General features: G+C 42.2%; 1 protein-coding gene across 49 annotated transcripts; it reads left to right on the top strand.

Moving 5' to 3' along the window:
• Positions 1-2,842: 2,842 nt before the first annotated feature.
• On the top strand, positions 2,843-24,139 carry PCBP2 (poly(rC) binding protein 2). 49 transcript variants are annotated; one of them, XM_081060066.1, is made up of 15 exons: positions 2,866-3,254; positions 5,527-5,669; positions 6,253-6,276; positions 6,368-6,400; positions 6,778-6,894; positions 8,312-8,443; positions 9,533-9,661; positions 10,682-10,756; positions 12,604-12,696; positions 13,724-13,765; positions 14,986-15,058; positions 15,562-15,600; positions 16,554-16,606; positions 17,489-17,658; positions 23,689-24,139. In XM_081060066.1, the coding sequence occupies exons 2-15, from the start codon at positions 5,601-5,603 to the stop codon at positions 23,723-23,725; spliced, it is 1,086 nt and encodes a 361-aa protein (XP_080916192.1). In that variant the 5' UTR covers positions 2,866-3,254; positions 5,527-5,600; the 3' UTR covers positions 23,726-24,139. The 49 variants fall into 49 exon arrangements, with proteins under 49 accessions (XP_080916199.1, XP_080916214.1, XP_080916206.1 ...); XM_081060063.1 differs by having other exon boundaries at positions 2,871-3,254; positions 16,551-16,606; XM_081060095.1 differs by lacking the exon at positions 23,689-24,139 and adding an exon at positions 20,205-20,993 and having other exon boundaries at positions 2,928-3,254.
• The last annotated feature ends 413 nt before the right edge of the window (positions 24,140-24,552 follow it).

Consider the following 24,552-nt stretch of genomic DNA (forward strand, 5'->3'; position numbering starts at 1 on the left):
AATATGTGGCCTTTTGTGACTTTCACTTAGCATAATATTTTCAAGTTTCATCCATTTTGTAGCATGCAGAGCACTGGGTTTGTTCCACCTGTTTTGTGCATCAGTTTAAGACTGTAAACATTATGGTTCTTAAGTGTTTTTACCTTATGCATTTACCGCCCTGTGTTCATGAGGATCTGGGATTCTGCCATTCTCTTCTTACTAGAAACTAAGTATAGCAAGATTTCAACACAATTGAGACTGGGAAAGGATAGGAAACCCAGGACATCTAAAATACAAATTGACACTTTAGGTTTGGGGACTGCCAGTCATGGGAGAGTCCTTAGAATCATCTCCCTATATCAGGTTGCTTTGTGGCCCTAAATAAGTTCACTCACTTGAGTTTGTTCCCCATCTGAGAAAGAATTTATTAATTAATAAAATTATCAGCTATTGCTATTAGGTGCATCCAATCTTTCTCTTTCAAAGCTGGCTGCAATTGAAGGCCAGGCCAAATAGAAGCCATGTTATTGTTAGTCGATGATATTTTATCAACTTTTGATTTGAGCTTTGTTTTGTCCCCCTACACTAGAACTGACTTCATAGATAGCCACTCACTTTCACCCCAGCTTTAGAATCCCCGGGGTACAAATGACCCCACTGTAAAATCTTGAGATTAATCTGATCTTCACTCCAAGCCTCACAGTAAGCCTTAGTTTGCTTTTTCCTGGGAGTCCTAACATTGTCTTCATTCCCTCTTTCAGTATTTGTTCTGCCCCTGCCTTTGCCAAGGGACAGATTTCTTTTTATTTATGTCTCACATTGTTCCTAATGTCTACTTCCTCATTTGGGGATGGGAGGTGGGAGCAAAGGCTTTGGTGTCCCCAAGCCTTATTTTCTACTTAATGAAGCTACCACTCTACAGACGACTCCACTGAACTGGGTTGCCCAATAAAGCTTGGCTAATACTAAGACCAGAACTAACACTCAAAGGATTTGAACAAGGTTCAATAATAATCCTATATGTGCTCTTTCAATTTCTCCTATTTTGTGTTTCTTCCTTCCAGGGCTCTTCTGTTGTTTTTTTTTGTTGTTGTTGTTTTTTCCTTCAACTTTTAATGTGGAAATTTACATATATACACAAGAGTAGAGAGAGCAGTTTAATGAACTCCCATATTCCCATCACCTAGCTTCAATAATTATCAAGATTGCCAATCTCATTCCACATAGTTTTTCCAATTTTTATTATGAAAATTACTTTTTTGGGGGCGGGTGGGGTGGGAAGAGGAACAGGACTTAATTGGGGATTTCCAGGACTTTTTCCAAGTCAAGTTGTTGTCCTTTCAATTTTAGTTGTGGAGGGCGCAGCTCGGCTCCTGGTCCAGTTGCTATTGTTAGTTGCAGGGGGCGCAGCCCACCAACCCTTGAGGGAGTCGAGGAATTGAGCTGGCAACCTTGTGGTTGAGAGCCCACTGCCCATGTGGGAATCGAACCAGCAGCCTTCAGCATTAGGAACACAGAGCTCCATCCGCCTGAGACACTGGGCCGGCCCTGAAAATTACTTTTTAAAAGTTTAAAGAACAGTACGATGATCACCCATAAACCTACCACTTATACTCAACAATTGCTAATGCTTTGCCATATTTGCTTTATTAATATACCTATGTGAACCATTTGAAAGTCTGTTGCATACATCATGACCCTTCACCCTTAAATATTTTATCATGCACCTCTTAAATAGTATTTCTCCTACATAACCACAATTCCATTATTACACTTAAGGAAATTAATAATACTTCCTAATGTTAGCTAATATTCAGTTCATGTCTGAATTTCCTAATGGTCCCCCAAATATCTTACATAGCAATCAAAAACACAGGATTGAAACAAGATCCACACATTGCATTTGATTATTATTGCCTTTTAAATTTGTCCTCCTCCTTCATTACATTGCCTTTTTGAAGAGAGCAGGTCTTAGAGAAAGTCTCACATTCTGGATTTGCTGATTACCTATCTCCTTGTACTGTGATGTTTCACTTGTTACTTTGTCCCTTGTAAATTTCCTATAAAATGTAAATTAGGTCTAAAGGCTTGATTAGATCAAGATTAAACACTTTGACAAGAACTTTAAGACAATACTACATACTTATTGCATTTCATCAAAGCCCACGTAACGTCGAAGTTGTCCTATTAGTGATGCAAAGTTTGATCATTGGGTAAGATATTGACTACCAGATCTCTCCAGTTTAAGTGATTGCAAATAATCTGTATGGTGACATTTGGCACTATAATAATATCTTGTTCCCTAACAAACTTTTGCTTAAAGGTTTGATGATTTACGACACTTGCCTGAATCAATTATTTCATTTTGAGTCGCAGAATTAACAGTGATTTTCTAACCTTTTCATTCCTTTTACATTTATTAGATAGAACTCTTAACAGTTTTCCTTTATGGACTACGAATGAACAGCAGTTCTTCCTAAAAAGAGGATGAATGCTTAATTCCTTCCTTTTAATTACCAATTTTCAGAGTAAGGAGTTGGTGTAAAAGTTACCTCCAGTGTGGCAAATTAGATTTTGCTGTTTCCTTTTTTGAGTATCACTACAGATTACTGGGTTTCTCCTGTCTCTTCTCACTCTGTCCTCACTCATCCCTTTTTCCCTCTTGTCTCCTTTATCCCTTGTTTCCTTTTATCCATGGCGACTGCCAACTCTCTCTGCACTTACGCCTGGGCTTTCCAACTAGCCCACTAGGGGCCACTAGTTTCCTCCCTGCCCCCATGCTGCCGCTCTATCATAGACTTCGCCATCTGCCACCAGCTGTTGTCTCGCTGGTGCCGGCGCTGTCCGTGGAGCCGCTCTAGGCTATTGGGAGGCCGTCCGCTTAGCGTGAGGAAGGTTTGGACGACGCAGTCGCCTCGCCGGCCCCCGGGGCGTTTAGCGCTTCCGGGGTCGGAGGGTGCGCGGGGTTGAAAGCAGGCCGCTCCGCCCCGTCCCCCTCCCAGACCAGCAGAGGCAGCAGCCGGAGCAGCCGCAGCCTGCGCCCTCTCCCGCCCGCCCGCCCTCCGCCCGCCCGCCCGCCCTCCGCCGCCCTCCACCCGCCCCGGGGTCTCTTTCCCCCTTCCTCCTCCTCCTCCTCCACCCCCCCTTCCTCCTCCGCCCGCCCGCGGGGCCCCCCTCGCCTTCCCGCCCGCCCCTATTGTTCCGCCCCCGGCCTCCCGCCCTTCCCCTTCCCGCCCGCTCCCCTTTTCCCCTCAGTCGCCTCGCGCCCGCAGGTAAGCTTCAAAATTCTCCCTCCGCCCTCGGTTGTAGCTCTATCTCCACTCTTGCCATCTTTCTTAGCGGGCTCCGGTCCTCGTCACGAGCCCCGGCCTCGCGTAGTCTCGCGTGAGCGTCTATCCCCTCACTCTGCCTGACGGCCATTCACGCGAGGCCCTGGCTCTAGAGCGGCCTAGTAGGCCTCGCGCGAGGCCGCCCCCTCCCCCCTCCCTTTCCCGGTGGCGGCTGCGCAGGAGTTAAAAGAGGGCGCGCGCGCGGTGTGGGGGGGCAGCGGTGGATTTGTTGGTTGGGGGGGGTTGGGGGAGGCGATGGCCGGCTTGTTGGCCGGGCGGGTGAGCGCGGCTCCCCGCGGGGGTCAGGCGCTGGCGCAGCCACTCGAGGAGGCGCTACTAGTCCGGCCCCTCCCCCTGGATCGCAGCGCCCCCCCCCGTCCGAACCGTTTATTTTTTTCTTTAATAGTCGAGGGATGGGAGGGGGGGGCATTTTTTAAGTGGAAAATGCTAGGATGACCGAGGGGAGGGGAGCTGCGGAGTTAAAGGGCAGACGGGCTCCCAGTTAGAGTTATTCAGAACGTTCTCTCGGGGTAACGAATTTTGAAATTACAAAATGCCTGCCGATAGAGACTCAGAGCTATTTATAGGAGAAGGGGTAATGGACTGCAGGATGAACAGCTGGATTCCTGGGATTGGGGACATTGACAAGTCGGGAGAGAAATAGGACAGAGATCTCTTGAATGATTTTTGAGTTAGAAATGGCTTCAAATAGGCTTTCTGTTTTCTTGCCATTTCAAACTTTAGTTATTGTGCTATTTGAGTAGCGATAAGGAATTAAACTGCCAATGTGTTACCATGTTAAAAAAAAAAAAGTTATTCTTACAGGCCTAACTCGGTCCCATCTTCACCCCCTCCCCCAAGCACTGTTGTTTTTCCATGATTGAAAAGTGTTGAATTCTGGGATTTTGTCAACAATGAATTATTTTGAAAATGGGGCAGAGGGACGCTTTGGGGGTGCGGAGCTCATGTTTTAAAAAAATCACACGCTCAAAGTAGTGAGGGGGGTAGTTTGCCATATACAGAATGGTCTGGCAGCCACTTAAAACACTTTAAATATTTAGGGTAAGGCTTTGTGTTAGAGCAACGTTAAAACGGTGGCTTGTTTTATGAAGGGGGAAAACTAGCTGTAAGAGAGATCATTGTTGAGTTTTGAAGGGATGGATGCTAACTAAAAATGCCAACAAATTTAACCACTTGGGAGAGATCTTTTTAAAAAACTACCTCTGTTAAGTCCTAAAAAGGTATTGTAGGCAAAGGTATATCCAAAAGCAAATTCTCTTCACATAATCAGTGTTCTAAAGCAGAAATGTGAAATTGTTTCAGAAGATAAGTGGGCAAAGTGCCTCCTTCCTAGGAAAGGCTCATTACTGTTGCTTAAAAGAACTGCACAATAAGTTTTTAGCAATACTAGTTTTATTCCGATTGGTTTTTTTTGGAAGAAAATTTAAGAGACTTGAATAAAGCCTGGTAACAAAGGTTAATTAATAACACAGAAGCTAAGAAAATGTTCAAATATGAGTGACTGTTAAGTTGGGTTGGGAGAAGGGGTAGGAGAAAGGACTCAAGTTGTGCTTAATGTATTGAGTTATTTCTTAAAGGGGAATATGGAACCCCAGCTTCCATGGAAGGCATTTCAGATAATGCCTTTTTCAATGAGGTTGTTTAAATCTTTTAAAAATTATTTGGTGTCATCTTATCAACATAAAATTTTAATGTGAGATTCATCTCAATTTCTTTATCTAGAAATTGTTACCAGTAAGAAAATTACATGTGTCCTCTCTAGCTTTCAGCCTGAGCTCTGCTACCTAATGGAATCAAAAGGTCATTTGCCTCAGTGTAGTTGGTCAGTTTGAGGTTTGTCCTTATGATTTCCAGGTGTTTCTGTATCGTGTTGAAGCTTAATTCTCCTGAAGGACAACTGGTGCACGTTCAGCAGTTCCCCTTAGAACCGTTGCCAACTGAAGGAATCTTCCTTATCCTGAGAGTCAGCAGAAACCCGACCATTAATGAGAGCAGACTGTCACCTTCCATACTCTTTAACAGAACCTGAGCTGTTAATGGTTGTCGTTAATGCAATTGTGCTGGATGTATACAAGCCTGCCAACTGATAGGCTATCACTTAAGGAAGAGTCAAAAAACATTGATAATGGTGAAAATAACATTTTATTTCTCCTATTGTTTTCCCCCTCTGATTTTGGTCGTGCTTGTATTTCAGTGTTTGGCTTTCATCCCCACCAGTGACCAAAGACTTGACCACTCAAAGTCCAGCTCTCCAGAACACTGCTCGACATGGACACCGGTGTGATTGAAGGTGGATTAAACGTCACTCTCACCATCCGGCTACTTATGCATGGAAAGGTATGCACCAGCTTGGTAAATTTGGGTCATAGTAACTGCTAGAGGAGGGGCCAGGAAGAGAGGGCATGGATCTTGGAGCTCATCAGATTAGCACTGTGGGGTGTCTGGCTTTAGCACTCCTCTCTAGCTGAGTAGATGAGAGTGTAGTGGGGAAATGGACAGACTTTACTGGGAAGCTCCACTGAGCAGGAAAGGCTTTACTAGAGGCTAGAGCCAAAAACTGTCTCCTACCTGGATGATAAGATTTTTCTCATAGAGGTTGCTGTATAGTTTGTGATAGGTAAATTTCCCCTGCCCAGACAATTTTGGGAAACTTTACGGGGGAATGATGTCTTTGGTATTTTTAAAAATAATTTGTATTTAACACAAACAAAACACTTAAACCACTCCTGGATTGATTGGATTCCTTCAAAATTCTGTGAGAGGTTCTCTTACATTTTAAGCAAAGAAAAGAATAAGTCTGCCCACTCCCTTTCCCAATAAATCTTAGGTTTTCCATTGCTTTGGACAGTTAAAAATTTCTTTTCATGATAGTGAACACTTCGAGTTTCCTCTTATTTGACACTAGTTTTCTCCATCGCAGGAAGTTGGCAGTATCATCGGAAAGGTAAGACAGTTTCACTTCAACTCTAATTACTAGTTAGTCAGTCTGGGTTGAAATAGTAGTTGGAACTCACTCTTGACTTTTCCTCTTACAGAAAGGAGAATCAGTTAAGAAGATGCGGGAGGAGGTGAGTAATGGGGGGATTTTAGGGACTGTTACCTTGGGAAGTTAGAAACTTAAAACAAGCAAAAATTCTATTTAATGAGGGATTAGAAAGGGGAAGGTCTCAATAGAAGCTGTTATTTTTCTGGGTTGATTATTTGTAGTGACAGTATGCTGGGAAATGTAGTTCTAGCAAGTCTCCATTCAAGACTTCAGGCAACTTCTATAGTCTGTTTTTGAGGATAAACATGGAGCAGTATTTGAAATGACGCTGACATTGCCTTGTGTCAGGATCATGTATGGAGGCAGCTCCTGGCCCGTCTTTATTTAGCAGGGTCTATATATTCTGCATATGCTCAGATCTTTTGTCTGTTTAACCTGTTGGTTCTGTTTCCTATCCAGAGTGGTGCACGTATCAACATCTCAGAAGGGAATTGTCCTGAGAGAATTATCACTTTGGCTGGACCCACTAATGCCATCTTCAAAGCCTTTGCTATGATCATTGACAAACTGGAAGAGGTTTGTTGTTCTCCCTCCTCCCTCATCATATTTGTAGTTACAAAATAAGTCATTCAACTATTAAAACGTAGTTTGACAATACTAGGGACTCAGTGTAAAAAGTTTGTGTGAAAAACCAGTATCTTTTATTTTTATTTCTTGATCAGCAGTTTTGAAAGGTATGTCACCATTGCATTGGTAAACTTTATGGCCTCAATTTATAGTTAGTGAACTAAATTAATGTGTTTTTGTTAGGGGCCCTGCTGAACCCTAATATACCCCGTAAATACAGATATCTTCAATTTGCGTGCAGTTATATTTTTAAAAAATCAATCCGATAATTTTCATTCGGAGCTATACATACAAGGAGGGAACATGTTTTAAAGGTTATCAGAAGCAAAACATCAATTTTAGGCTTTTTGGCAGAAGGAAGTTTTTGCTGTTCACTAGGCCACCTCTGTTTTCAGATGCTGAACAACCACTGCTTTAGGTCTTGTCTTCCTCCTCCTCTCCCTTCTGCAGTGGAGCTGATCGCTAATCATGCAATTGATACCACAGCAGAGGAGAGCTTCTGGCTGCTGCTTGGTTGGTGGTTGGATACTTAATGGTGCCTGAAATCTTATCCTTGCCAAGATCAGAAATGTTACCTTTTGACCTACAAGACCCTGCTTATCCAGAATTTGTGGCTTAAAAAACATTCAGAAATGTTTCATACTTCAACCACATAAGGAACATGTCCTTCACTTTAGGGTTTATGTGTAAACGGTTCCCAGGTCTTGCTGCTCTATAGAGACTAGGCTGAGAAGTGATAATTTAAACCATTAATCTTAGAAGGCTAAATTTAGGTTGAAAGCACAACTTTTTTGGATGTGGCATATTGTTGATAGGAAAGATTATGGGCTTTGCAGCCAATATAGTTTTGTATTTTCCAGTCTACAGCTTTTTAAATATTGTGGCAAGTACTCAACCTCAATTTTGTTACCTATACAATGGTAATACCAGCAAGAAATTAAAACTGTGATATATAGAAGTGTAATACGTAGTCTTTCTAGCTTTCTAAGAGCATAGAATTGGTTATTTGAATTTGGGGTTGCATTGTTTCATCTTTCTCAGTTTATTTAATTTTTACCTCAGTATTTTATTTTGCCCATTCAACTCTTAATTTCCAAACTAATGATTGTTTTTCTCCTACCAAAAACATTCCCCCCAGGGTGAATAAAAAAATATATAGGACTAATTTTGAGGAAGTTTGTAGGCATTTTTATCTTTTCAGAAATAGTTGGGGGTGGGAGAGGCCTTTGGGGGCATTAGTTGATGGTGGATCATGATACAGTATGTCTCTATTAAGGGTAAGTGGTTCTTTTATGGCAGTTATCGGTTCCCAGGGATTTGCTTAAAACTTGTGTGTTCTGGTGGTTTGACGAATTTCTTTTTGTAGGACATCAGCAGCTCTATGACCAATAGCACAGCTGCCAGTAGACCCCCAGTCACCCTAAGGCTGGTGGTCCCTGCTAGTCAGTGTGGCTCTCTCATTGGGAAAGGTGGTTGCAAGATCAAGGAAATAAGAGAGGTTAGTAACTTCTGTGATCCTTTTTGAAATGTTAATTGTTCTATTAGGTTGGTGCAAAAGTAATTGCTGTTTAAAAGGTTAAAAACAATTGCAAAAACTGCAGTTGCTTTTGCACCAACCTAATAAATGTGGCTTCCTCTGTTAGCTCTTGGCATAGCTATGACAAATTAGTATTTGTTGAGGTGAAGATTTTTATTAAAGTAACAGTCCTAGAAGATTAGTTTGTATTGAGATGGAAAGTATTGTAGAATTGATATATTTTTTTCTTTACAATTCATATATTTTAAAAATAATAAATCAGACGGAGAAAGTTAACCAGAATTGTATATGACTTGTTTCTTTCTTTCTTTTTTTTTTTTTTTTTTACTAATTGGACAACTTTTCCATGAGGCTACATAATTTTTCACATCTAAAGAGATCACAATTTGATATATAAAGTAGCAAATATTTTCCTTGGCCAAGTTCCTAAATAGCAAGGGGGAAATGGGAAGGTATATTGGGATGTAGTTGTAATCCTGCCCTCATTTAAATTGTGGAAGTTACATTGAATATGGAAGCTTTTGACAATCTGGGAGTTCCTGAATTGGATGTTGGAATGAAACTTGAATGACTCCTTCAGGAAAATGAGTTGGAGATTTTCAGAGCCTGTTGTACATGCCATGAGAGCAGGGATTTTGGTTTTGTTCATCGATGTAGTCCAAGTATCTGGGATGGTACCTGGAACATAGAATGGGCTTAGTATAATTGCTGAATAAGAGAATGAAAGATGGGTGGTGATATTTGTGGGGATTTTGTTTGATGGCTCATAAAGCAAACAGTAGCTGAGTGCAAACTATCTAGAAGTACCCTTTTCTTGAGAGCAGAATAAATTTAGGCTGTTATTCAGGCTTATTCTTGGCTTTCTAAGGCTAATTTATAACTGATTAAACAGTCTTATCTGTAATAAAGGAAAGCAGGATAAAAAGGGTAAGGCAGGATGTGGGATATGTGTCTATTGAGCTTTAGACTCTAAAGTTGCTACTGGGAGGAATGGGAAGAGTAAGTATGAGCTGTTTTTCTCTGATTTTTAAATTTCTTTTTACCCCAAAGAGTACAGGGGCTCAGGTCCAGGTGGCAGGGGATATGCTCCCCAACTCCACTGAGCGGGCCATCACTATAGCTGGCATTCCGCAATCCATCATTGAGTGTGTGAAACAGATCTGCGTGGTCATGTTGGAGGTAAGCCCTCAGGCTCATGCTGAGCATGGGGGGAGGGGGAGTCTAGGGGAGACAGACTGGTCTATATTTAGTAAGACTAGAATTAGGTGGCCCTATTAGAAGCCTCCAATGGGGGTGGGGAAGAGGTTTCCTGAGTTCATATTTTCCTTCCCCCAGCTTTGACTTGTCTTAGAGTTTGTGCAAAAATAGAAACTGTTAAGCAGCGGTGATCTTTCGGGCTATAGCAATTCTAGTGGAGTTGGTAGGGGAAGATTCTCTACTTGGACTGGATGGACACAAGATGTATGTATCTGGGTTCCCGAGAAGTTAAGTTAAATTGCCTTTTGGATTATAATATTTTGGCTACATTCAACTTTGACACATTCTTTAAATGACTGTGTTTTGAGGCAGGATCATATTCAAAATGGTAGTAATATAGGAAAAACATGGATCCATGATGGTGTTTATGAATGACTTCTGAGGTCCTGGTATATGCTGTTTAATTAAAACAATAGCAAAAGGAAATTACATTTTTTTAGAATTGTCATACAGAGTTGGTCCCATATTGGTGGCAAAGGAAAGTAGAATTTCCAAGTAGAGTTTAGGAAAATATTGATTGAGCCTTTGAACTATTTATAGACAGTGTCTGCATTTTCCTAGATGTAACATATGGGTACTTTATTTCTTGTTTTGGATTAATAATCTTCTTCAGGCCAAAATGTAAGATCCTATGTACTAGAGGTTTTTCGTGTTTGTTAGATTTGTTTGAAAACATGGAAATGATACCTAAATTATTACAGAGGAATCTGCTTTGATGAGAATTGTTGTGAGCTCTGTAGTCCACGGACTATTTTACTGCTTTAAAGGCAAATAACTGCAGATGATTTCAGATTAGATTTAGCCAGAGACGTTGGTTGGTAGGTGAGGGGATGGAAATAATAGTTTTTAATTTAACTGACCTGTGTGAGCTTAAGCCACACAGCTGAAGCAGCTTTGAAACCTTATCTCTTTTTGTTTTTTTCCCCTCTGACTCTCTCCCAGTCCCCCCCGAAGGGCGTGACCATCCCGTACCGGCCCAAGCCGTCCAGTTCTCCGGTCATCTTTGCAGGTGGTCAGGTAAGAAAATTCTTATTGCTGGGCTGGCAATGAACGAGGATTATATTTGAAATGTCGACTTTGTCAGCAGCACATCAGGCCACTCTGCATGCTCGCTGAAACCTGTACTCTGGCCATAATTTGACCTGCTTTTAGTTTCATTTATTTTTTTTATACTGGAGAAAGCTATGAATGCCAAGCCCTTATTTAATTTTTAGCAGGCAATGGGAGTTTTGTAGGCACTCGAAGAGGTAATTTATTTGGTACTTTAAGCTGGGTTGGATTAGAAGAAAGGGTTAAATTGCCTTGGTGTCACTACTCTCCCTACCCCTACCCCATCCATGCTGTTTTGTGGGGGATAGATAGTCTTTAGAGGTCTGAATAAAGGTAGCAAAGAGTTGGACCTCTGAAGGATATTCTGGATGGTGGTCTCAAAATTGGGGGTCCAGAACTTGAGTGTCCTACAAACTTCCCCTTCCCCCCACCTCACCTCCCCTACTCCTACCCCTTCACTCCCAAACTCCAGTGTGATGTCCCCCAGGCTCTTAACCTCATAAACACTGGTTTGAACCCACATGGCATAACAAATCAGCTGGGGTTAGGGTTCAGTGTGCAAGAATGGAAGGGGGAGAGCATGTTGGGATGTGATGTTTCTGACCTTGGGTGTTAGAGTAAGAACAAAGCACCCCGTGGCCTCTGCTCCTCCTTCGCCCACCTAAACTCTTATCCTTGGCACGTGGTTTATTATGAAGTTAGATTTTTATGATGAGCATTGACCCAGCACCATGCTAGTGTTACGTTTCGTTGGTTAGTACTTGGGGATTAGGAAGGTCAGTTTTTAAAATGTTGGGGTTCAGGTTGGAGTAGTGACCTTCAATTTGGTAGCTGCCTAAACAAATTCATTGCTCAGAATTCCTTTAGCCATGTGGGGCTGGCCTGTTCTAAGCACAATTATTTATTCCCATCGTGTATTTAAACTGGGAAGGCATAAACTGGAAGTGTAGCTCATTCACATTCTGTTGAGTTGGTGTAAAACTGAACAAGTTTTTGGGAACTTAGTTTGTCACGTAGTTCTGAGAGCTTTCACAAGGAGTTAATCATGTCACAGTGTTACCTTGGGACAGTTAGTTTAGTGCCTTGCTTTTAACACTAGCCTTGTACAAACTGGTTTGGTCAAGAGCTTTCAGTTTGGATAGGGGCAGGGAAGGCAAAGGCCCAGAGTCAGTGTAGCAAGGCTTAGCTTTAGGAGTTTTCCCTCCTCCCCAGGGACTCCAGGTTCCTGCTCTTGTGGACCCTTCTACTCCCCTTTGGGATTATAAAGAGTCCCATGCTATGCAGCAGCAATCCTTTCTATTTACAATTCTTCCTTCATTTCCCTTTCCTTCCCTCCCCTACCCACCACCCCCTTCTTACCTCTTTGCTTCCCTTTCCTTCCTCCCTCCCCTTTATTCAGTTGACCACCCTCTAAAAGCTTACAGCTTCTTCCCATGAGTGGCCCTGTCATGGATTATTCCCGTGAACCTTTTTAAGGTCCAGTTCATACTATGTCCACAGATTGACCTGTGTCCTTTGTGACAAAGTGGGCTCCATAGGGGTTCATCTTAATTCCACAACTGACCAGGAGCTGGCGTCAGCTCTGTCCTACCCCTTTATTCTCACTGAAAATAGCCTAATTGTGCAGTGTAAAATCTGCCACTAGGTAACTTTTTTTTTTTAATTGACTGATTGCAGCTCGTTTCAAATTGTGTTGTGAGCTACTTTTTAAAGGAAAAGAAAAAATTAAACAACTTTTTTTGTGTGAATTTCATGCTGGTGACAAGGTGCCGGATTGACAGCCCTGGAGACTGAAATCCTCTATTTATCCACAGGACAGGTACAGCACAGGCAGCGACAGTGCGAGCTTTCCCCACACCACCCCGTCCATGTGCCTCAACCCTGACCTGGAGGGACCACCTCTAGAGGTGAGAGGGGATGTTCAGTCTCCAAGGCTCACTCAATCCTTCCGCCTCAGCCGAGACTGCCAACACGCGGGGGGCCAGTGGCGCTGGGGATTTTTGTGCTGTGGACACCACCTGTCCACGGGACCTGGACTGACCCCCCCACACCTCATTTCACACAGGCCGCGTAGCCCACCAGATGGTAACACCAACTCTCTTTTTTTTTTTCTTTTTGTTCACCCCCTCTTCCCCATCTCCCACTCCTCCCCCGTTTTCACCTTCCCACCCCTACCTGGGTGCACTTTTGGGGGTACTGGCCACTGATGTGAGCAGCCTCACATCCTTTTAACCAGCCACTCCTTCCTACCCTGCCCTTCCTGCTCCTCCTCGTCCCCCACCCCATTGCCCTGAAGACCCGACTCCCTTTTCGGGAGGTTATGGTATGGGGGGAGGAGGGCGTAGTGGGAGCTGCAAGTGCCTTTTATGGAGGGGAGGTGGGAGAAGGCAGGATTTAGAGTGCGTTCCTGTGGTCAGCTCCCTAGTATTAGGGACTCAGCCAGCTGCCAGTGCCCTTAAAGTCTTTAGCTAGATGTAGAGAAAAATGAGACAGGGAAAGGGAAGTGTTTTGAAATGTGCCATGTAGGTTTGTGCAAATACAAGTCACTCACATCACCATGATTAGTAAAAGGGTTGGGGTGGTTGAGGGAAGAGACTGTTTTCCTCCTAGGCTATATTGTACACAGGGAGTAAAGGGGGCTTGGTCAATCGAAGCATTGCTTAATCCCCCTTCCCACATTTTTATTAAGAAACCGATGTGTATTTTGCCTTTGATTGCAGGGAACATGGCTCCCTTTGTAGGCTTACCCATATTTAAGGTTCAAAGAAGGCCAACTTGGGTCTGACTGTCTTTGTGAGATACCATTTAATCCCTGGCCTCACCATTCTTTAGTTCAACTCTGGCTTCCTGGCTAGTTGAAATCTGTCTTTTTCCCCCACTGGGTGGCTGTCCGTGATTGGTTTTTTAATAGGAACTGTTTTCCTCCTTTTGTAGGCCTATACCATTCAAGGACAGTATGCCATTCCACAGCCAGATGTAAGTTTTGTTTTCGCTTCTTGTTTTGAAAAGCTCCCTCTCCCATCCAAAATTGTCTCTCTTTTCTTCCATGTAGGCAGAAGTGAGTTGGGTCTTAAACATTTGCAATATTAAATTGTTTTCCTGACAAGGTGAATCCCATATTTCAGCCCTTAAGTAATCTTCGACCAGGGCATAGAAACACTTTATTTGCCTTTTGATATTTAATCCCTGGAAATTATTATTGGGCAGATTATTAGGTTCTACATTACTCTACAAGATAAGTGTTTAATGGTATTCTGTCATGTTATCTTGTACAGTTTAAGTTGACAGTGGACTGTGCGTCCCTGCATCGAATCCTTTCATTGGGGGTGTGGGAGGTGGGTTTGCCCTTGGGTACTATTCCTCCATTTGAGGTGACAATATAAAAAGCATCTGGAGGGGTGGGAAAAGGGCTTATTTATACAGGGAGGGATAGGAAGCTGAATATTTGGGAATTCAACTCAGTAAAACCTTCCTTGCCACTAAAAACTCATTTAAAAAGTGCTGCTTTTCAGACTTTTAAGGGCATTTCTTTCTGTACTTTTCCTCTATCCTTACTAATCCTTTCAGGTGCTGAGCATTAGACTGGGGAAGTTGGGTTTGGCTCTTGGTTAGTGGTAGGCCCCAGGAAGGGAAGTATACTTGAAGAGGAATTGTTTTACAATAGCCAAAGTAATTTACAGAAATGAAGAAAAATAGCTGTGGAAGCTAGTGGTGGTGGGGGGGCTAAACCCTGTTTGGTTTCATCTTAATCTCTCTCCTCCTCGAAGTCTCCCTGCCCCGTCATCTCCTTCCCTCCTCCCAGTACTGACGGAACCCTGCATGGTGTTTTTTCCCCTAGCACCACTGCACAGTTTGTTTACCTAGCCTGTCTGTGCTTGTCCCTGGGGCAACTGTTGCAATGGCTGCAAACACCTTCATTAAATAGCCCACAAGGGGATGGTTGTCGGGCAGGTGCTGCTGCTTTTTTTTTTTCCACACACCCAAAATGCATTCATTCTCTTGTACTGGTTCCTGTTCTAACCCTTCATATTCTGCCCATCCCCAGGATTTCAATATATAAACCCCATCCTTATGCTCTGTTGTAGTTTGAGTAGTAGTCAACTTTAGGGATCAGGAGCTCTGCGTTTTCAAATTTGTGCTTGAGCCCTGGCTCTGTTACTCTTCTAATGGCAATCTCTCCTATTTCCTCCCTGCAGTTGACCAAGCTGCACCAGTTGGCGATGCAACAGTCTCATTTTCCCATGACGCATGGCAACACCGGATTCAGTGGTATGGACACCTCAGTGTTTATTTCTGTAAGGTGTAGTGCAAGAGAGAGGCCAGCCCCAAGGTCTCGGTCTGTTTAAAACAAACTTCGTTACCCAGCATCCTGCTGATTTAAACTGGCCTATCTTCTGTGGCTAAATCAAAGGAGGTAATGTGTTTAACTTGGTTTTCATTTGGGGTGAGTTATTCTAAAAAAAAAAAAAAAGGGCCCTGGAAGGTTTGGGGTGAGGTCTGGGGATGCTTGTCAGGCAAAGGGTAGGCTGATATTTCTTCTAAGCCATCCTTACTGCTGCCCCTTTGATCTGATTGGCACCCCCTTTCTCTCCACCAGCTATTCACAGACCTGGGTAGAGACAATCCATTTGTGCCAAATTGTGTAGTGGTTTTTGTTTTTGTTTTTTTGTTTTTGTTTTGTTTTGGGCTTTTTTTTTTTCTGTATAAGGAATAACTTGTCCGATAGGGTTAGGATGAGACCACCAAACTCATTTTCACTTGTATCTTAACAGGCATTGAATCCAGCTCTCCAGAGGTGAAAGGCTATTGGGGTAATGATTAAAAAAAAAAATCTGTAGTATTCTACTGTTATATTAATAAACTGGTGGGAGTCTTGTTTCACTGCCCATGACATACCAGCAACATGCACATGGCAGAAAGAAGCTGAGAGAGCGGAAGGGTGGGCCTGGTGCCCCTGAGGGTCGCTTGATGGATCTGGCCAGCCCCCCTCTAAAAGTGTGGAGTTCAGCGGCCACGGCTGAGCAGAACTAGCCTTAAGAGTTAGCCAGCTGGCTTGGTATAGCCTAGTTGTCATTATAGATGGGTATGGGTGTTTGCTGATCGGATTTTTTTTCTTTTTCTTTGGAAAACGATAAAAAACAGGACAAATTAATGAGTAATTGAGCAAAAGACAGAATAAATCTGGAGAAATGAACTTCCCTCACCTGCCATTTCATTCTCTCTGACCTTCAAGTGTAGGTTAGGATAGTTGGGGGTGGGGAGTGCTGTTAATCTGATACAAGTATATTTAAAGCAACTCTGCATGTGTGCCAAAAGTCCACGGTGCCCAATATCAGGCCAACAGGCATGATATTGGCACTGGTGCGAGTAAGCATCAGGTGACATAAAATTGGAACCCAACAGCAGGAAATCCTAAGCAGACAGGGGGAGAAGTGCCGAAGGACTTGGTTAGATTTTGGTCCTGTTTGAGGATACCACACTCCCTACCCCCTTGCTTCTATCCCCTTACACCCTAATAGGCTGGGCTTTGCAGGAAATGGCATGAAATCAGCTCTTCTGAGTATACAGAGGAACCTTTCCAGCATTATTTCTACACCCCTCTACCCCTCTTTCCTCCTTCGAGGCTTCCAAGTTAGTGATGAATCCCAACAGCCAATGCTGGGTTTCCAGTTTGTTTCCTTCTGTTAGGTTAATTAATGTGCAAATCAGTGGGGGTTTCTATGCTGTGCATTGAACTTTCTTGCTCTCTTCTGTCTTTTAGCAGGTTTGGACGCATCTGCTCAGACTACTTCTCATGAACTCACCATTCCAAATGATGTAAGTATAGTTGGGTTGCATGGGTTTTAGAGAACAGAAGTCTTAGCAGTGTCGTGCCACTTTTAAGGCCTAGTGAAAGAAAATGCGGTTAGATACCAAATTACAATTTTTGTAAGTGTATAGAACCCTGACTAAAAATCGATGGAGAAAATGGATAAAACAATTGTTGAGGTATCATGAGGCAGAAAGAACCTTTTTTTAAATCAAATTAGAAATTCCCATTTGCTTTTGTATTTTTGTAGAATCTGAAGCTTTATCCTTAAAGCAGTGATCAGCATGGTAGTTAGTCACTAACCACAAGTGGCTATTTAAATTGAGAATAATAAAATCAATTCAGTTGCTCAGTCTCACTAGCCACTCTTCATGTGTTCAATAACCACATCTTATTAATGTTTACAGTATTAGACAGTGCATATATATGACCGATTTTTTTACTTTTTTCTCAAGGCAAAGGCATTAGAATTTAGCCAGAATTCTTATCTGTGTAGTAAAGTGGTAATCATGGTAGGATGAGTTTAGGTGTCTTTGTTGCCAGTAAAAACCTAAGGTAACTTTATTCCTAGGTTTATTATTTTCTTGGCTCTGCTTCGTTTCATCTTTGGTTTTAGTGTTCTGAGGAAATGAGATAGTGCTCCTAGGAGTCGGTCAGCTCAGTTGGCTCTGACCTGCATTGGTCAGACAGAAGATTGCAGCAAGAGTGGACAGCAATCTGTAACTCAAGTTTTTTAGTTAGGAGTATTTGAGTAGTGTGTGTAGGACGCAGATAATAGTTTCCGTTGCCTGGTTTGTGGACCCAGGCTATAGGTGGGGTGGAATGGAATTCTTGAACCTAGCCATTAAAGCTTCTGAATTTGGTGTGCCTTGTTATTTTTCTCCCTCAAGTTGATTGGCTGCATAATCGGGCGTCAGGGCGCCAAAATCAATGAGATCCGTCAGATGTCTGGGGCGCAGATCAAAATTGCGAACCCAGTGGAAGGCTCTACTGATAGGCAGGTTACCATCACTGGATCTGCTGCCAGCATTAGCCTGGCTCAATATCTAATCAATGTCAGGTAAGGGTTCCCTACCTTTTCTTTCTCATTGATACCAACACAAGTAATACATGTGTTGGGGAAAGCTACAATGCATTAAATGTGGGGTCATTTGGGGAATGGGAGGGAGCTAAGTGGAGATGGCAGAAAAAAAAAGTATAAATGTAGCTCTATTTTCATCTATCCTTAGTGTAGCAAAAAAAGGTAACCAGATTATAGTAAGTTTGCATGGGGTTGGGGTAGGGGGAATAGAATGCTTGAATTTGACTCTTGATGGTTTGGGGAGTAGAAAGGTTGGAGCATGTCTTCAGTGGTAGGACGTGCTCTGGTTGGAGTACCCATATTGACTTAGAAACAAATGTGGGTCTCGCTATACATGTCATATAGACCAGTATTTCTTTCCCAGGATGCTACACACATTAAGCATCCTTAATTGAAATAAGAATGAAATAATGTGACAGCAAGGCAGTTTCTTGGAGGCAGCCATTAGCATTTTTTCTGAAAACATCCATTTTTCTCAAATTGCAAATGTGTTCCATTGTTCAGAGCTTGTGGGAAAGGGGAGGCACAGGTGTTAAGAATATTTCAGAAATCCCTGGTGGATTTTCGCTTTTTCCCCCACTATCTCATCCCTTAATGACTTCCTTCCTAACTTTTATTTTCCTTATCCAAAGCTATCTCATATTACTACACACACAATTGTAGCAGGACTATTCACAGCCCAGTGAGCATCCGAGGCATTTACAGTTCTTGCTTTATCAGCACATGTACTTAAGTCACATTCTTTATTGTTTACTAACATTTTAAACCACTGTTAGCCCATATCCCAAGGGGCTTGCTTAGCTATCTCATTTGTGTAAACTTTAGTTATGTCTTCTATCATAATTATTTGGTCTTTGTTGTGCATAAAAGTTTTGAGTTCCTGAATTCTGGTACAAGGGAAAGAAATTCATAAGTATGAAGTCTGTATTGTTGTCATGCTTACTCTGACTGACCAGGTATTTATTTCATGGTCTTTATATCCCCCGGTTAAGGATTTATCAATTCCCCAGTAGTGGTTCTGACTTTTTGCCTTAGGTATTTACTAATTTTAGTGTGGAAAAGCCTTTTTCGATGTTTGAGTCTGCTTTTTAGCTGCCACACACATCAAATTCCTAATGTTCAGAGTGAAATAGTAGTAAGTGTTTCACAGAGGCTGTTTACAAAGGTTTTATCCTCTTATTTCTACTTGGTGAGGATGGAGGGGATTGTTACGTGATAGGAATCATGTTCTTGAAAGCTGGAAATGGTTTTCTTCTTGGGTAGGCTTGCCCTGAATATTGTCAGATAATGTTTAAATGTATTCTTGCCTGACCCCTGTACTAGGCCAATGGTTACATTGTAAGGAAACAGAACTTCTCCACTTGAGTTTCCTGGTTTAGTCACTCTTTTCAGGATCATCCTATTTAATGAAACTGTCCAAGCTATGGATTTGGGTCAAAACTTCTTGAAGCTTCATTTTAACACCAAAGCAATGCTCTGCACGTTGCACAAAGCTTACTCTTCACTTTCTCATCTTGGCCCAGTTTGAATGCAAAAAGCAAACTGGTTTTATTATTAATACTAGGCAAGAGAGATTTCTCTGATTTCAGTAATAGATTCTGAGCATTTCTGCTCTGATTCTGGCAATCTTGAGTTTTTTCTTTAACCTCTCCTTTATGGATTGCAGCTGTCCTGGACTTAGGAAAATAAAATGGAGTCTTAAGAGGAGCCTGCTTGCCTATAGGGGAGTTGCAAGTCATTATCACTGTTAGTTGGAGTTTATTTTAGGAGTAGAAGCAGTAGTTTGCTTTTTGAACATGAATTGTTTTGGCAGTGCGTGAGTTTCTCTCTTCAGGTCTGTAAGGCCTATATTACAATCAGTCAGAAAACAAAGAGCCATTTTTCCCTCACCACAACCCCTCACCAGAAATGGAGCTTCTCTAGTTCTTATCTACACTTCTGTTCTCAGCATTTTTCTTTGAAAATGCTACATTCTTTGAAGTTTGAAATTAGCCAGTTGACCTACTTTGGTCTGTTTCCCCTGTCCAGCCTAATGTGTTGGTTAGTTTACCGTAATACTTTCATATTAATTACAGAAAAGAAAAACCAATTTAAATAGTTCTGTGGGTTAACATCCTAAAGCTAAACAAGTGATAGGTAGTTGAAACATTTGTTCATTGTTTGGGGATTGATGAATGCTGTCATTTTCTGCTTGAAACCCTTCCTTTCTGACCTCTGGGTTGGATCAGTGTGTCAGATACATGGAAGCGTATGCTATGTGATTTCTTTTCTCAGTCTGTCAACTTTTTCTTCACTGTAGCAGTTTTAAATAGCACTGTGGAGTGGAATTTGACAAAATACACATTTTTAGAGGGTGGGTTACAGACTGAAAGACAGCTTGGCACAAGTTGGTATTAGGTCTTCCTAATTGGCAACCAGAGGCACTTACTGATAACTGAAGCGGTTTTTGTCCTGTACTTTGTCCCTTTTGTGGTCTTCCCTTCCACCCACCCTTTTTTTTTTGTTCCTTTTTTCCTCTGTTACAGTTTAGAAAACGCTAAACCCTCCTCCCAGGCAGCCTCGGTCACGACCCCCGATCACCTCAGCATCAACCTCTCTCAACCCTCCACCCCTTCTTCTTCTTCTTCCTCCTCCACCACCACCCCCTCGCTCGTCACAGCGGGGGCCTCCGACGCACCCTCCAGCCTCCCCAACCCTCTTCCGACCGCCCCTTGTGTCTCCAGTCTGCTTGGCATGAAACCCATCCCTCTCCTGGCTCTAAATGTTGTGTCTGCTGCTAAGGGTACCGGGGCTTCAGCCACCACCGCCACCAGCACCTCTGCCGTGCAGTGTGGAACTAACAAACTGAAAGGCGAGAAACAGAGATTCTCCCCCTACTGATGGCATAGCTTGAGGCACCCCCTCAAGTAATTCTTGGTTCCTTTTGTTTTCCTTTGTTAACATTGGTGAGAACCAAACAATTGTGAGCTTGTGACATTTCCTTTTTACTATTGGGGGGGGGATAATAGGGTGGGGGTGGGGGCAATGGTAACCCTTGTTTAGGTTTAGGCCATAATCAGCTGAGTGCCTGTTTCCAAGTCTGACCTGTTGAATACTTTATCTAGAGCCACAGTTCTTGCTCTTCTTATTGTTACTATTTTGTAGCTTTATTCTGCCTTGCAATATAACAATGTGTTAGGTTCTATGTTGATGAATAAAAGCTTCTCCGTTAACCCTTTTTTTTTTTTAAATTTATTTAATGCTTAAGTTATCAGTGGGCCTTCTTGGCCAGATTTGTGTTTCTAGCTGTAATAAAGTTGCCACAGTAAGAACCTTAGTGGACCGTGTGCTGTGAAGGGTGAAGGGGTGGGATTGTGACCTGTGGCTTCTGGACTAGTGAGTCGATGAGACCGGGCCTTTTTGTATCCCTGGTTAATTTTGTAGTCCTTTGTTATTCCCCACAAAGGGAGATGGGCCTGTGGCAAAGTAAATCCTGAGGCTCTTCCATAATTGGCAAGAAGCTTCTTTAGTGAAGAGCGGTGTTCTCTGACTTCTTAGGTCTCTTAGCTTGCCGACAGCAACAGGTAACGGGTGTCTATCCCAGGCTTGTTACCTGCTGACTGGTTACTCTAAGGGTCTTTTACAGGGCACACATACAAAGAAGTTATTTCTTTACCCAGCATGGGAGGCAAGTTGGGAAAAGTCTCAACGTTTGCCAGTTTGTCTGTATTCCTCTGAACTAGCATTACCCCTCTTCCAATGACATTGGGTGAATCTTGAACAACCAACCTGTGACATTGCCTAAAAATTTGATTGGATTCTGTCCAATCATCTTAAACCAATCCTGGTTTACTAGGACCAAGTCCCTTTACCTTTCCTTCTATTCCCTTCTTACCCTTCTGTCTCCCCACCAACCCTCTATCATGAGTAGAGAAGTGGATTTGGGAGGAACCTTCACAAACGATCCACTCATTTATCAGATTAAAAAAATAGAGGCCCTAGGAAAAGGTCATATGGGTGACTAGTGAGGACTAACAACTTGTGCTTTACTTTTACTCAAGTGTAATCTCCCTGAAGACTTATTTTTTCATATTTTTCTTATCTCAAGACCATAATTCTCCATAAAAGTAGAAATGCTATAGGTATAATGGCAAAAGGCCTCTGGTGGTCTTCCATTCAGTGTGAATGCATATTGCCAGGGTAATGATAGTATTAATGCTCTTCCTAGAGCATTCGAGAACCAGCCTAGTTTTTTTGTCCTCATGACTTGTCCCCACATACGCTTTTGTTTATAGTGTTTAAAAAAAAAAATTGCTCGTGAGTAGTTATCTCATGGTGTTGTGGTCCCTCTGCCCCAGATTGGGCCTATGAATTAGTGTTAACATGTCCCAAATCTGCATGAGGGACTAAGGAGCAAACTTGAGTTCATTGTCCAGATAGGCAAGCTCTGTTTGTACTTTGGACTTATTCTTGCTGATAGCATCTCCCCCCAACAGACCTGGGTTTATTTGATCTAATTCTTGATTAGAAGGCCTCTTTACCTAATGAGTTCTGCTTAAAAGGATTGCTGGGAAGAATCCAGATGTTTAAGGGGCTGACTTACCCCACCACCTCCTAAGATACTTGGTGTTAATTTTTTTAAAAGGTTAACAGTCCCCGTTGTGGTCCTGTCCAAGAGTCCTTAACATATTTCTGGTTAAGTTTTTCCTCTTGTCCTCTCCACACCCATATCCCCCTTCCAATTCCTGCTCAGGCTGTGTATAAATTCTGGGCAGTTATTTCTGAGCTCTTTTTGGTGCACCGTCTTGCATGAACTTAATTTTTTGAGGTTGTAGATCTAACCTTTCTAGCAGTTCCCTTCTTGAATCTTCCGTTACCACCAAATCAGGGGCTGTTTTTTATATTACCCCAAATTGTCTCATTTTGGGGTTGGCAAGAATTACCCTCTTTAAGAATACTCTCTTTAAGAATACAATATTACCCTTTATATGCCACAGTAAAAACACCATTTCTGACTGAAAATGAGTTTGTAGTTGAAGGACTCATTTATTTCCTGGCCCTTGTTTTCCTTCCCCCTCCTGACCAGCTTTTGGCTTTCCTTGTTGTGGAAGAGATATATATGGGAAGGGGGTGTCATTCACGCCCCCTTAACCAGGGACCACAATAGGTCATGCTAGTCAATATAAAATCTTTATGAAATACATTTGTGAACTGAAACTTGTAACGTTTAGTTCTATTCAAAATGGAAGCTAAGTCTTGCTGGCTACCTGGTATCAGTGAAGCAAGCCAAATGCCTACGTACCTTTCCTAAAAAGTCCAGAATTGGATTCCAGGGCTTGAAATGATCTATTTGAAACAAAGGCGTTGTAGCCAGGTATGTTTAGACGGAGAATTTTAAGTCCTGAAAATTAGGTCTACAAACTATAAGGTTTAGTATAATTCTTGACCTCTATTTACTGTACTTGCTGCTCCCTCTTTGATATCCCTTAGCACTTAAAACTACATTATTTCTTAATAGTAATAGCCTTCACATTGATAGAGGAACCCAGGACTGTTCTAGAATAAAAGGGTTTTTTTTTGTTTTTTGAGCTCAATATTACCCTCATGAGGCTATTTTTAGATAAATCTTTCCTAAAACTATTCCGTTAGTATCTTAGGAGGAGCAAAAATAGCTCAGCAGTAAAAGAACAGTGCTTTTGGGTATTGTGACTAAGATGAGACTTAAGTATGTGGTGTATTTTCATGAAGTGTTTAACATCTCCCACAAAGATTCCAAAGAGCATAGTTTGAGGAATGCCTACAATTGGTAACCAAGGTGTCTTCAGTTTCCTTTGGTTCTGATGTAATTGGCCCTCAGGAAGCTTGGATTGCAGGGGTTACAGGCTCATGGTTAATCTAATGTCACTCTTGATCTGGAAACACTGATTGTATACTCTTCTTCAAGGTTCACTATCCACGTTGAAAGTTTCGGAGGTGAGGTTCAGCGGGGCACTCGGAAAACTAACTTGGAGTTCTTGTTTTGTGTTACAGGCTTTCTTCGGAGACGGGTGGCATGGGGAGCAGCTAGAACAATGCAGATTCATCCATAATCCCTTTCTGCTGTTCACCACCACCCATGATCCATCTGTGTAGTTTCTGAACAGTCAGCGATTCCAGGTTTTAAATAGTTTGTAAATTTTCAGTTTCTACACACACTTTATCATCCACTCGTGATTTTTTAATTAAAGCGTTTTAATTCCTTTCTTTGTTCAGCGGTTAATGCTGAGATCCATATTTAGTTTTATAAGCTTCTCCCTGTTTTTTTTTTTTTTGTTTTTGTTTTTTTGGCTCATGAATTTTTTTTTTTCTGTTTGTCATGGAAATGTAAGAGTGGAATATTAATACATTTCAGTTTAGTTCTGTAATGTCAGGAATTTTTCAAAAAAATTAAAAGATGGACTGGAGCTTTTTCTTTGTGAATAGAAACTGGATGCCACAATGATTCATGTGGGTTTTATTCCTGTTGTCTTGCTGTTGTTTTTTGCACCTTTTATCCCTCAAAGGACAAGGACCCTGCTTGGGTTTTGAATATAAGCCTTTATTCCAATTAAGATGTTTTCTTCTGTTTTACCACTCCATCTTTTTTTGTAGCCTTTGATCCTATTTTCCCTTGAGCCTGCATTGCAAAATGACCTAATAGCTATGGCAAGCTGGCTGTGTCCTTGGTTCCAAAGATCGAGGTTTATACGTTTTCCTAGGACTAATCTGCAAAGAGTCGGCAAGCACATCCACTGGTGGGGGCGGGGGGTGAAGGACACACATGCACAAACATGGAGACATGTGGATGTGTGTCTAACGGATTCAGGGTGCTGGGAATGTCTATCTCCTTGTCCAAGCTAAAAACTTCAGTGTCTG

This window comes from Rhinolophus hipposideros (assembly GCF_964194185.1).
Source record: "Rhinolophus hipposideros genome assembly, chromosome: 9".
NCBI classification, from domain to species: domain Eukaryota; kingdom Metazoa; phylum Chordata; class Mammalia; order Chiroptera; family Rhinolophidae; genus Rhinolophus; species Rhinolophus hipposideros.

What these genes read in the sequence shown, in the direction of transcription:
- PCBP2 (XM_081060048.1), top strand. Translation starts at nt 5,601, where the DNA reads ATGGACACCGGTGTGATTGAAGGTGGATTAAACGTCACTCTCACCATC. An exon ending in TTAAGAAGATGCGGGAGGAG is followed by an intron (nt 6,401 to 6,777) that starts GTGAGTAATGGG and finishes TTTCCTATCCAG; the next exon opens with AGTGGTGCACGTATCAACAT. An exon ending in TGGAGGGACCACCTCTAGAG is followed by an intron (nt 12,697 to 13,723) that starts GTGAGAGGGGAT and finishes CTCCTTTTGTAG; the next exon opens with GCCTATACCATTCAAGGACA.